At 39.9% G+C, this 13879-nt stretch overlaps 1 protein-coding gene across 1 annotated transcript; it reads right to left on the bottom strand.

Annotated features, from left to right (window-relative positions):
• Nucleotides 1-827: 827 nt before the first annotated feature.
• LOC143619753 (transcription factor MYB59-like) lies at nucleotides 828-13585 on the bottom strand. The gene is made up of 3 exons (XM_077091611.1): nucleotides 13392-13585; nucleotides 13071-13200; nucleotides 828-1447 (listed from the first exon to the last, which is right to left on the bottom strand). The coding sequence occupies exons 1-3, from the start codon at nucleotides 13510-13512 to the stop codon at nucleotides 922-924; spliced, it is 777 nt and encodes a 258-aa protein (XP_076947726.1). The 5' UTR covers nucleotides 13513-13585; the 3' UTR covers nucleotides 828-921.
• Between the last annotated feature and the right edge of the window lie 294 nt (nucleotides 13586-13879).

Genomic DNA, 13879 nt, shown 5'->3' with positions numbered 1-13879 from the left:
GAGAATAGGTTTCTAGAGTTTTCACAACTCAAGTGGGTTTTCATTTTATACTTAGCATATATATATATATATATACATATATATATATATATATATATATATATATATATATATTCTTACAAGGGAACTTTCAAGTTTAGGCGTTCATATATGTCGGAGGGGAGGTCTAAACAATATGTGATTAGGTGTTCGTATATGCCTTAGGCATGAGGGTTAGTGTTAGTCAATCCATCCATCGATGGTTCGATAATTAAATAAGACGCATAACTAGGTTAATAAAAGTGACCCATGGAAAAATTTAAAACTAAATGATACAATTACCACTGACAATCCCTAACTTAATGATAAATGTTTAACTAAGTTAATTTAAACGTAGAAGAAAGAGAACAAACTACGAGAACCATATCCATAAGATTTAATATTTAGGGACCAAATCTGAAGCTAATGATTAATCATATGGGCAGACTGCGACAACTTTCTTTAATACTTTTAATGTAATTAAATCACAATGTTTATTTCTCCTCCATGGTTTAGTTTAGGTTTGATTTTATTTTTAATAATGGTTGTTTGATTTTTTATATATTCTTCTTTGTTAAAATTATAATTGAGTTCAATAAATGAAATGAGAAACAAATTAGTAAAATGAGCTTAGCACTATCTTTTTATCATAGTAGAACATATATTACAAGGGAAACTGTTACAAACACATAATTTCAAACGAAGCACACACTTAATTAACACAAACTTTATTTCTTGTTCTTCCTTAATCTACGTTAAGGTTTTCATACAACCAAAAGTGATAAAATCATGAATAGTATATGCATATTATTCTGATTTCATTCATTTTAGTTTTGAGAAAAGATTTAGTGGAATCTACTACCCATCTATATCTACACCAAATTAATAAATCAGATAACACAATTAGTCAACTACTCCTGAACTAAACTGTTGTGTTGCTAGATGAAACGTGTTTTTAGTGAACTCTTCTTGGCCATCTGCCATCCACGAAGTGCTCATACAGATGTCCCATGTCAGTGGTGCCCTTTCACTGTAAGGGTCCAAAAATGGCTTTATACTATTATCATCTGATAAATCTATATCCTTCCATATGTCATCCATGGAGGAATATCCTTCTTGTTCCTCACTTGAATTGCTAGTCCTAGTAGTAGCACACTTTTTGTTGTTTTTGCGGTTATTGACATTAAACGTTTCAACTCCCCCAGTGTCGTAGAAGTTTCTTTCTTTTGTTTCGGTCATTGGCATGAAACAAACAGAAGGATGACTAGTGCATATTGATGAAGAAGTAGAACCATATGAGAGGGATGGGGATAGTGGTCTAGAAGTTGTCCTCTTCTTTTCTTGAGCTCTTTTCCTCATATGAGTTCTCCAGTAGTTCTTAATCTCATTATCCGTTCGTCCGGGTAATTTTTGTGCAATCTTAGACCACCTGAAAACATTAATATTGATACGTCCTTTTAGTATAATATGGTTTCTAAATAAAAAAAATGGGTTGTATAAATCTTCACATGCGCATACTCCTCCAAATATAGCTAAGTTTTATAGTAACATAATATATACACGGGCTATATAATAATCATGCCCTATAAATCTCACAAATAACAAAAACTCTTGATAGACTATAGGAGATGATGAGATATAGGTAAACCTTACTTCTATTTATGAGAATAGAGAAGTTGTTTCCATAAATACATAAAATATGAATATAATCGACTTGAAATTTTGAGTGAAATACTTTGTTGGACAGCTTTATAAATGCAAGATACAATGACAATAAAGAACTAACACTATTTTTTTGCAACTAAATATTTAGAAAGATGAATATATATTTTGGAATGATTCCAACATTGTAACATCCCGAAATTTCTAAAATATATTAATTGTATTACTTAATAATAGAGGGAAAGTTTACTCGGGTTATCGGGAAATAAATAAATAGAGTAGGAGTTGGTATGGGTCGGGCTAGTGTTGGGTAATGGATATGGGTTATGGACTTGGGTTATGAAAGAAGAAAGGAGAGTCCATGGGCTTAAGCCCATGATCCCTAAATATAAATACCATTAATCACCATTTAATCCTCATTCTCACATATTCCATACACCACCAAAACACACACAACACCATCTTATAACCCGAACCAAGATCCGAAGGCGAAAACCCGAGCTTGTTGGTGCTGGAACGTCGTGACGGACCAAAACAACATCAAGGCTTAACCGTGTTCGTAGTTCGACTCGTTCAAGGTACGTTTATAGTTAGAAATCGTTCGTATAGGTTCGGTTTGATTTGAGAAATGATAGATCTGAGTTTGTATGGTAAAAACGAATCCAACAAAGCTAATCTTACTGAAAATGGTTATGATTTGATGGGTTAATCGATTGATAAAAAGAACCCGTAACCTATATGCCTAAATCGCACTCTTTAAACATCGATGTTAGGTCGATTTGATGTTGGGGTTTGTAGGCGCTGGTCAGACGATTCCGTGGGTACCTAAATCGAGTTATTTGGTTAAGAAACGAAGGTGATTAAGGGATTTAAGAACGAACAGTAGCTGCAGACGACAACTTCGCCTGTAAGCTATGTTCGCCTGATGAACTTCGCCTGTAAGCTAAGTTCGCCTGATGAACTTCGCCTGTAAAGCTAAGTTCGCCTGATGACAACTTCGCCTAAGCTAAGTTCGCCTGATGACAACTTCGCCTAAGCTAAGTTCGCCTGATGACAACTTCGCCTAAAGCTAAGTTCGCCTGATGACAACTTCGCGTAAAGCTAAGTTCGCCTGATGACAACTTCGCCTAAACCTAAGTTCGCCTAAGGTTTAACTTCGCCTAAAGCTAAGTTCGCCTAAGGTTTAACTTCGCCTAAAGTCGAGTTCGATTAGAAAATAAATTATAAACGATAAGTAAAAGTAAGCTAATACTAGGCCGCCAGATTAGATCAGGCGAGTATTGATACGTGTAACTTATACAGTCAGCCGAGCTCAGTTAAAGAAGGGATTTACAACTATCGAAAGAAGAAGTAGAGTTCAGGTGAGTTTCTAGCCCCATTTCCTTGTTATGTTTTCGAGGCTGTGTGCATACTCGATGTGAAGTGTGAATACACTTACCTTAAGTGGTAAGTGTATGCTATAGATGTTATACGAGGTAGCTATTATATAATACTTGTTGGTGCGTGAACGATCTTCGGATATTGCACGCATCGCCAAGGATAGTAAATTCCAAGTGGTTGATAGTGTGTATGAATGTTATGATGTGACTTGTTTATTACGTAAATAATGTGCTGATAGGAAGTGGGTTATAGACAAGTAGAAGTATAGTGTGATAGAAGTGGATAGGGGTCTAGTAATAGAGTTAGGGGCATAACGTGAGCACGTGGTAGAGTGAGTCTATGCGTGTCTTCGTTATTAAAGTGACATAAAGTGGCACAAGTGGCATAAAGTGGCACAAGTGGCATAAAGTGGCATAAGTGGCATAAAGTGGCATAAGTGGCATTAATGGTTAAGCTGTAGGGGTAATTAATTGGCTAAGCTGTAGGGGTAATTAAGTGGTTGAGAAGTAGCGGGTTAGACAGTGGGTTAAGTGTCTTCGGACACGTATATGATGCATGTAGTGGTTGTATGATAAGTTGCTTGATTAACTAGAACTCACTCAGCGTAGCTGACTTTTAGTATGCACGCAGGTGAGTAGAATGAGACAGCTAGCTTGAGCGGGCACATGGTGGGCGAATAGGAGACTGGCATCTGAAGACTCAAGATCTTTTGATGTAATTGACGTTTATTTTGGAAGACAAGAATGTTTAATTAAGGCAAGTTTTGGATTGCTGTAACGTTTCATGGAAGTTTTTATTTTCCGCGAAAGTTTTAATGAACTCTGATTTGTAAGAACTGTGTTTATGAGTAAATCCGACGCGAAAGTAGGGCTACCGAGTTCGGGGCCTTACAAGTTGGTATCAGAGCAAAGTTCGAGAGATTTAAGCATCCTACATGCTTAGACTCGAACAGAGAATGGGATTTAAGTAAGAAAGGAAAGAAGATGCCAGTTCAAGAATGCCATGTTTCGCTCAAGCAAGATCAGTAAAGGTAAAGTGTATGATTAAATGATATATGTTAATGAGAAAGAAAAGATATGTGATCGGCAGGGATAGGAATAATTGATTGTTTGATTTGACTAACTGCTTAAGTAAGACCAGCACAAAGAGACTCATAAAGGGAAGTGTATAGGACACGGAAAGCAACGTGATCAGCTAGTCACAGCTGGCCACTGTTATTACCTGTTAGCCTTGCTATCCTTGTACTAAATAGTTCCTCGAGTGATGATGTTTGTGTTTTCCCTTTTAGAATCTATGGCTGGAGCTGGAGACATTGTTGGAGCTGGAGGTCGCACTGGACGTCGTGGCAGGCCTCGTCCTGTCCGGCAACCCTCGGTAGAAGAAGATTCCAACACCGAAGATGAAGGAAGCGCAGCTGGAAGAGACCAGAACTATAACGAAGAGGTTCAACTTAGCCCTGCAGTTCAAGCAGCCATTGTTCAAGCTGTAGTTGCTGCTGTGAAGAACCTGAATCCCGAAAGATCTGATTGAAGCCGTGAACGAACTGTTGAAGGGGCGGGTGGTGATGGTAGGAAGGACGGGGAAGGAGAAAGAGAGGCTTCGAGTGAGGATAAGTCTGTGGAGGTCGGTGACAGGAAAAGGGGCCAAGATGGGTGCAACTATAAGTCCTTCAAAGGATGCGACCCGCCAAAGCTGACTGGGTTGGGAGACGCAATCGCTACTCTTCAGTGGATAACCGCCATGGATAAAATCATCCGAATCAGCGAGTGTCGTCCTGACCAAGCTGTCGGTTATGCCACCCAATCATTTGAAGATGAGGCTATGTATTGGTGGGAGAGTGTGGAGCAGAGGAAGACCCGAGAAGAGATCGAAGAGATGAAGTGGGACGATCTGAAGGAGTTAGTGATGAAGAAGTTCTGTGCTGACGCCGAGGTTGAAAGGGCGGAGATGAAGTTCCTAAACTTGAAAGCTGGGACGATGACACATCGTGAGTACACTACAGAGTTCAATCGAATGTCTAGGTTGGTACCCGATATGGTCAGCACTGAGGCTAAGAGAATCAAGTGTTATGTGAGGGGATTACCACAGAGAGTCCGCATGTTAGTCAGGACAAGCAAACCATTTACCTTTGAGTCTGCAGTCGAGTTGGCGGAGATGGTCTATGATGATCTGGCGGCGGATGATGTGGAAGTGGAAGATGAGGAAAAAGGGAAATGAACTAAAAGAGCTGGGGATGTCGTGGAGCGTACAGGGAGAAAGACACAGAAGATGGCAGGAAAGGAAGCATGTAAGGTGTGCGGGAAAATGCACTTGGGGGAATGCAAGGCTGGTCCAAATCAGTGCTACCGATGTGGGAGGAAGGGGCACATCTCCCGTAAATGCACCGAGGACCAGAAGTGTTACAAGTGTGGTAAGTCAGGTCACATAGCTAGGGAGTGTGGAGAAGCCGTGGCAGTGGGGGAAGGAAGAGGAAACGCGTGAAAGGATGGTCTATTAGCTGCTGAGGAGGTTGCAGGAGAATAAGTGGCATGTCACAGTTGTTTTATGTTTAGTAGTTGAAGAGTGTTTTATGTTACAGTTGAACCTATGTTTGTTTAGCAAGCTTGAATGATTTCCTTTTATGTTATGAAGTACTTGTGACTTCTTGTGATTTTGTATGATCGACCTATGAATCTATCTTGAATGCATGTTGGTTATGATAAATAGTTGTGTGATGGTAAAGCGTCGCCTTAGGAGTTAGCGTTATTATATAAAACAAGGTTCCTCGGGAAGGCGATACGAGACTTGGTACATCGAGGGCTTCATGGACAAGCTACCGTAATAGCAAAAACACATGATCACCGCTCGATGACTACAAGACAGGAGTAAGAGGGATAACCCAGAAAGCAAAGGCGATTCAATAAAGTGTGTAAATATAAGAAGTTTTCCTTTTATAGGGAATAAGTTAGGTTTCGGGGACGAAACCTCTTTAAGGAGGAAAGACTTGTAACATCCCGAAATTTCCAAAATAATATTAATTGTATTACTTAATAATAGAGGGAAAGTTTACTCGGGTTATCGGGAAATAAATAAATAGAGTAGGAGTTGGTATGGGTCGGGCTAGTGTTGGGTAATGGATATGGGTTATGGACTTGGGTTATGAAAGAAGGAAGGAGAGTCCATGGGCTTAAGTCCATGATCCCTAAATATAAATACCATTAATCACCATTTAATCCTCATTCTCACATATTCCATACACCACCAAAACACACTCAACACCATCTTATAACCCGAACCAAGATCCGAAGGCGAAAACCCGAGCTTGTTGGTGCTGGAACGTCGTGACGGACCAAAACAACGTCAAGGCTTAACCGTGTTCGTAGTTCGACTCGTTCAAGGTACGTTTATAGTTAGAAATCGTTCGTATAGGTTCGGTTTGATTTGAGAAATGATAGATCTGAGTTTGTATGGTAAAAACGAATCCAACAAAGCTAATCTTACTGAAAATGGTTATGATTTGATGGGTTAATCGATTGATAAAAAGAACCCGTAACCTATATGCCTAAATCGCACGCTTTAAACATCGATGTTAGGTCGATTTGATGGTTGGGGTTTGTAGGCGCTGGTCAGACGATTCCGTGGGTACCTAAATCGAGTTATTTGGTTAAGAAACGAAGGTGATTAAGGGATTTAAGAACGAACAGTAGCTGCAGACGACAACTTCGCCTGTAAGCTATGTTCGCCTGATGAACTTCGCCTGTAAGCTAAGTTCGCCTGATGAACTTCGCCTGTAAAGCTAAGTTCGCCTGATGAAAACTTCGCCTAAGCTAAGTTCGCCTGATGAAAACTTCGCCTAAGCTAAGTTCGCCTGATGACAACTTCGCCTAAGCTAAGTTCGCCTGATGACAACTTCGCGTAAAGCTAAGTTCGCCTGATGACAACTTCGCGTAAAGCTAAGTTCGCCTGATGACAACTTCGCCTAAAGCTAAGTTCGCCTAAGGTTTAACTTCGCTTAAAGCTAAGTTCGCCTAAGGTTTAACTTCGCCTAAAGTCGAGTTCGATTAGAAAATAAATTATAAACGATAAGTAAAAGTAAGCTAATACTAGGCCGCCAGATTAGATCAGGCGAGTATTGATACGTGTAACTTATACAGTCAGCCGAGTTCAGTTAAAGAAGGGATTTACAACTATCGAAAGAAGAAGCAGAGTTCAGGTGAGTTTCTAGCCCCATTCTTTGTTATGTTTTCTGGGCTGTGTGCATACTCGATGTGAAGTGTGAATACACTTACCTTAAGTGGTAAGTGTATGCTATAGATGTTATACGAGGTAGCTATTATATAATACTTGTTGGTGCGTGAACGATCTTCGGATATTGCACGCATCGCCAAGGATAGTAAATTCCAAGTGGTTGATAGTGTGTATGAATGTTATGATGTGACTTGTTTATTACGTAAATAATGTGCTGATAGGAAGTGGGTTATAGACAAGTAGAAGTATAGTGTGATAGAAGTGGATAGGGGTCTAGTAATAGAGTTAGGGGCATAACGTGAGCACGTGGTAGAGTGAGTCTATGCGTGTCTTCGTTATTAAAGTGACATAAAGTGGCACAAGTGGCATAAAGTGGCACAAGTGGCATAAAGTGGCATAAGTGGCATAAAGTGGCATAAGTGGCATTAATGGTTAAGCTGTAGGGGTAATTAATTGGCTAAGCTGTAGGGGTAATTAAGTGGTTGAGAAGTAGCGGGTTAGACAGTGGGTTAAGTGTCTTTGGACACGTATATGATGCATGTAGTGGTTGTATGATAAGTTGCTTGATTAACTAGAACTCACTCAGCGTAGCTGACTTTTAGTATGCACGCAGGTGAGTAGAATGAGACAGCTAGCTTGAGCGGGCACATGGTGGGCGAATAGGAGACTGGCATCTGAAGACTCAAGATCTTTTGATGTAATTGACGTTTATTTTGGAAGACAAGAATGTTTAATTAAGGCAAGTTTTGGATTGCTGTAACGTTTCATGGAAGTTTTTATTTTCCGCGAAAGTTTTAATGAACTCTGATTTGTAAGAACTGTGTTTATGAGTAAATCCGACGCGAAAGTAGGGCTACCGAGTTCGGGGCCTTACAAGTTGGTATCAGAGCAAAGTTCGAGAGATTTAAGCATCCTACATGCTTAGACTCGAACAGAGAATGGGATTTAAGTAAGAAAGGAAAGAAGATGCCAGTTCAAGAATGCCATGTTTCGCTCAAGCAAGATCAGTAAAGGTAAAGTGTATGATTAAATGATATATGTTAATGAGAAAGAAAAGATATGTGATCGGCAGGGATAGGAATAATTGATTGTTTGATTTGACTAACTGCTTAAGTAAGACCAGCACAAAGAGACTCATAAAGGGAAGTGTATAGGACACGGAAAGCAACGTGATCAGCTAGTCACAGCTGGCCACTGTTATTACCTGTTAGCCTTGCTATCCTTGTACTAAATAGTTCCTCGAGTGATGATGTTTGTGTTTTCCCTTTTAGAATACTATGGCTGGAGCTGGAGACATTGTTGGAGCTGGAGGTCGCACTGGACGTCGTGGCAGGCCTCGTCCTGTCCGGCAACCCTCGGTAGAAGAAGATTCCAACACCGAAGATGAAGGAAGCGCAGCTGGAAGAGACCAGAACTATAACGAAGAGGTTCAACTTAGCCCTGCAGTTCAAGCAGCCATTGTTCAAGCTGTAGTTGCTGCTGTGAAGAACCTGAATCCCGAAAGATCTGATTGAAGCCGTGAACGAACTGCTGAAGGGGCGGGTGGTGATGGTAGGAAGGACGGGGAAGGAGAAAGAGAGGCTTCGAGTGAGGATAAGTCTGTGGAGGTCGGTGACAGGAAAAGGGGCCAAGATGGGTGCAACTATAAGTCCTTCAAAGGATGCGACCCGCCAAAGCTGACTGGGTTGGGAGACGCAATCGCTACTCTTCAGTGGATAACCGCCATGGATAAAATCATCCGAATCAGCGAGTGTCGTCCTGACCAAGCTGTCGGTTATGCCACCCAATCATTTGAAGATGAGGCTATGTATTGGTGGGAGAGTGTGGAGCAGAGGAAGACCCGAGAAGAGATCGAAGAGATGAAGTGGGACGATCTGAAGGAGTTAGTGATGAAGAAGTTCTGTGCTGACGCCGAGGTTGAAAGGGCGGAGATGAAGTTCCTAAACTTGAAAGCTGGGACGATGACACATCGTGAGTACACTACAGAGTTCAATCGAATGTCTAGGTTGGTACCCGATATGGTCAGCACTGAGGCTAAGAGAATCAAGTGTTATGTGAGGGGATTACCACAGAGAGTCCGCATGTTAGTCAGGACAAGCAAACCATTTACCTTTGAGTCTGCGGTCGAGTTGGCGGAGATGGTCTATGATGATCTGGCGGCGGATGATGTGGAAGTGGAAGATGAGGAAAAAGGGAAATGAACTAAAAGAGCTGGGGATGTCGTGGAGCGTACAGGGAGAAAGACACAGAAGATGGCAGGAAAGGAAGCATGTAAGGTGTGCGGGAAAATGCACTTGGGGGAATGCAAGGCTGGTCCAAATCAGTGCTACCGATGTGGGAGGAAGGGGCACATCTCCCGTAAATGCACCGAGGACCAGAAGTGTTACAAGTGTGGTAAGTCAGGTCACATAGCTAGGGAGTGTGGAGAAGCCGTGGCAGTGGGGGAAGGAAGAGGAAACGCGTGAAAGGATGGTCTATTAGCTGCTGAGGAGGTTGCAGGAGAATAAGTGGCATGTCACAGTTGTTTTATGTTTAGTAGTTGAAGAGTGTTTTATGTTACAGTTGAACCTATGTTTGTTTAGCAAGCTTGAATGATTTCCTTTTATGTTATGAAGTACTTGTGACTTCTTGTGATTTTGTATGATCGACCTATGAATCTATCTTGAATGCATGTTGGTTATGATAAATAGTTGTGTGATGGTAAAGCGTCGCCTTAGGAGTTAGCGTTATTATATAAAACAAGGTTCCTCGGGAAGGCGATACGAGACTTGGTACATCGAGGGCTTCATGGACAAGCTACCGTAATAGCAAAAACACATGATCACCGCTCGATGACTACAAGACAGGAGTAAGAGGGATAACCCAGAAAGCAAAGGCGATTCAATAAAGTGTGTAAATATAAGAAGTTTTCCTTTTATAGGGAATAAGTTAGGTTTCGGGGACGAAACCTCTTTAAGGAGGAAAGACTTGTAACATCCCGAAATTTCAAAAATAATATTAATTGTATTACTTAATAATAGAGGGAAAGTTTACTCGGGTTATCGGGAAATAAATAAATAGAGTAGGAGTTGGTATGGGTCGGGCTAGTGTTGGGTAATGGATATGGGTTATGGACTTGGGTTATGAAAGAAGGAAGGAGAGTCCATGGGCTTAAGTCCATGATCCCTAAATATAAATACCATTAATCACCATTTAATCCTCATTCTCACATATTCCATACACCACCAAAACACACTCAACACCATCTTATAACCCGAACCAAGATCCGAAGGCAAAAACCCGAGCTTGTTGGTGCTGGAACGTCGTGACGGACCAAAACAACGTCAAGGCTTAACCGTGTTCGTAGTTCGACTCGTTCAAGGTACGTTTATAGTTAGAAATCGTTCGTATAGGTTCGGTTTGATTTGAGAAATGATAGATCTGAGTTTGTATGGTAAAAACGAATCCAACAAAGCTAATCTTACTGAAAATGGTTATGATTTGATGGGTTAATCGATTGATAAAAAGAACCCGTAACCTATATGCCTAAATCGCACGCTTTAAACATCGATGTTAGGTCGATTTGATGGTTGGGGTTTGTAGGCGCTGGTCAGACGATTCCGTGGGTACCTAAATCGAGTTATTTGGTTAAGAAACGAAGGTGATTAAGGGATTTAAGAACGAACAGTAGCTGCAGACGACAACTTCGCCTGTAAGCTATGTTCGCCTGATGAACTTCGCCTGTAAGCTAAGTTCGCCTGATGAACTTCGCCTGTAAAGCTAAGTTCGCCTGATGACAACTTCGCCTAAGCTAAGTTCGCCTGATGACAACTTCGCCTAAGCTAAGTTCGCCTGATGACAACTTCGCCTAAGCTAAGTTCGCCTGATGACAACTTCGCGTAAAGCTAAGTTCGCCTGATGACAACTTCGCGTAAAGCTAAGTTCGCCTGATGACAACTTCGCCTAAAGCTAAGTTCGCCTAAGGTTTAACTTCGCTTAAAGCTAAGTTCGCCTAAGGTTTAACTTCGCCTAAAGTCGAGTTCGATTAGAAAATAAATTATAAACGATAAGTAAAAGTAAGCTAATACTAGGCCGCCAGATTAGATCAGGCGAGTATTGATACGTGTAACTTATACAGTCAGCCGAGTTCAGTTAAAGAAGGGATTTACAACTATCGAAAGAAGAAGCAGAGTTCAGGTGAGTTTCTAGCCCCATTCTTTGTTATGTTTTCTGGGCTGTGTGCATACTCGATGTGAAGTGTGAATACACTTACCTTAAGTGGTAAGTGTATGCTATAGATGTTATACGAGGTAGCTATTATATAATACTTGTTGGTGCGTGAACGATCTTCGGATATTGCACGCATCGCCAAGGATAGTAAATTCCAAGTGGTTGATAGTGTGTATGAATGTTATGATGTGACTTGTTTATTACGTAAATAATGTGCTGATAGGAAGTGGGTTATAGACAAGTAGAAGTATAGTGTGATAGAAGTGGATAGGGGTCTAGTAATAGAGTTAGGGGCATAACGTGAGCACGTGGTAGAGTGAGTCTATGCGTGTCTTCGTTATTAAAGTGGCATAAAGTGGCACAAGTGGCATAAAGTGGCATAAGTGGCATTAATGGTTAAGCTGTAGGGGTAATTAATTGGCTAAGCTGTAGGGGTAATTAAGTGGTTGAGAAGTAGCGGGTTAGACAGTGGGTTAAGTGTCTTCGGACACGTATATGATGCATGTAGTGGTTGTATGATAAGTTGCTTGATTAACTAGAACTCACTCAGCGTAGCTGACTTTTAGTATGCACGCAGGTGAGTAGAATGAGACAGCTAGCTTGAGCGGGCACATGGTGGGCTATTAGCATCTGAAGACTCAAGATGTTTTGATGTAATTGACGTTTATTTTGGAAGACAAGAATGTTTAATTAAGGCAAGTTTTGGATTGCTGTAACGTTTCATGGAAGTTTTTATTTTCCACGAAAGTTTTAATGAACTCTGATTTGTAAGAACTGTGTTTATGAGTAAATTCGACGCGAAAGTAGGGCTACCGAGTTCGGGGCCTTACAAACATATTATTAAATAATAATTGCTAAAGGTTGTTTATAGAGTGACACAAGCACTAAGAAAGAGAGGGGGATATAATTAGTTTTCTTAATTATAGTAAGCAGTTTTATAAGTTTTTTTTTGTTTTTTAAAACAATAAACAATATTACATAATCATAATACATACAAAGAGAAGAACACATAGAAAAAGACACCTTGGGCGGAAAACATGCACGGGCATAGTAGTATATATTATAGTCAAAAGATGCCCACTTCTTCATTAGTGATTAATCATTGGTTGGTGCAAAAATGGCACAAATATGATTCAAAACCATGGATTCTACAAAGAGATTTTTATTAAGTTACGAAAATTAACTAAAATTTGTTTTGTTTCTAATAAATTATTAAAAATCAGCAAATAGAATTTTAATGATCCAAACTATAACATATTAATAGATAATATACACAGCTAATGACAATCCTATTCCGAACTTTCACTTATGTTGTCAAAAGCAATCCAACTTATATATAATCATAGATTTAAGCTTTGACTTCTACTAAATTTCTCTCAGTAACGGGAAAATGGATTTTCCTTTTCCGCAAAGTCGAGTGTAAATCAAGAGTAATTCTATGATATTATGTGAGTAAAGTTGCACTTAGCAACGCAAGCAAAAGTTATTAGTGCTACTGGTATAATTATCAGCATTGATTATTACCGGTAAATAATCATAGTTTAGACTAATAAAATCCAATTCAAAAATCAAACCTGTTGCCAAACTTAGAATGAAGTTCAAGAACAAGTCGTTCTTCATGAGTAGCCAGCTTCCCTCTTTTCAAACCCGGATTCAGATAATTAACCCATCTCAACCTGCAACTTTTTCCGGTTCTTTTCAAACCTGAGAATATTATAAAACCAACAAAAAGAAAAATAATCCCCAAAAACAATATTTTGGGGGTTATACACAAGAGAAAACGTTAATTTGTGAATGAAACCAACAGTTGTGATAGTTATTTTTTTTCCTGGTTTAAAAATTAATGCAGCCTATAATTAGTTTTCTTTTGTGTTTTACTCCCGCCACCTTCAAACCTGAAACACCGGCAATGAAGTCCCATCTGCGGTCGCCGAACATGTGAACATGAAACACCAACTGGAAATCTTCCTGCTCTGTCCATGGACCTTTTCGAGTTGTTCCATGGTCTTGCCCCATTTTCTTTCTCTCACTAACTTTCTCTCTCTAAACTTCTTATATTGCAACTTGCAAGTGAGTTGGAAGTTAGCTTTGGTCGTTATTTATAGTGAGGTTTTTCAATTCTTTGTGGGTGGAACGTTGAATTTTATGATAATGTTTGATATTCGAGTGCAAACTTATCACACAAAGTGTAATTATATTAGTTAGTAATGTTTTAACTTTATGAAAAATAAATCATTACAATGTTTTTTAACAGCTAAATTTTATAACCACAAGCCCACAACCAAAGCCCAAATCGAACTAAATAAATCATTACAAATTATAGAGTGAATTACAAAGTATCCATAGGGTTTCGTTAACGTCCAGGACGTTAAAGCTGAGTTGA

The sequence above is a fragment of the Bidens hawaiensis genome, unplaced genomic scaffold, assembly GCF_021521415.1.
Source record: "Bidens hawaiensis isolate Kalapana, Puna unplaced genomic scaffold, B.hawaiensis_p1.1 tig00002507_1, whole genome shotgun sequence".
In the NCBI taxonomy this organism is placed as follows: Eukaryota; Viridiplantae; Streptophyta; class Magnoliopsida; order Asterales; family Asteraceae; genus Bidens; species Bidens hawaiensis.
Note: the sequence above shows the minus strand (reverse complement) of the source record. Positions and strands in the feature narration are given on the sequence as shown.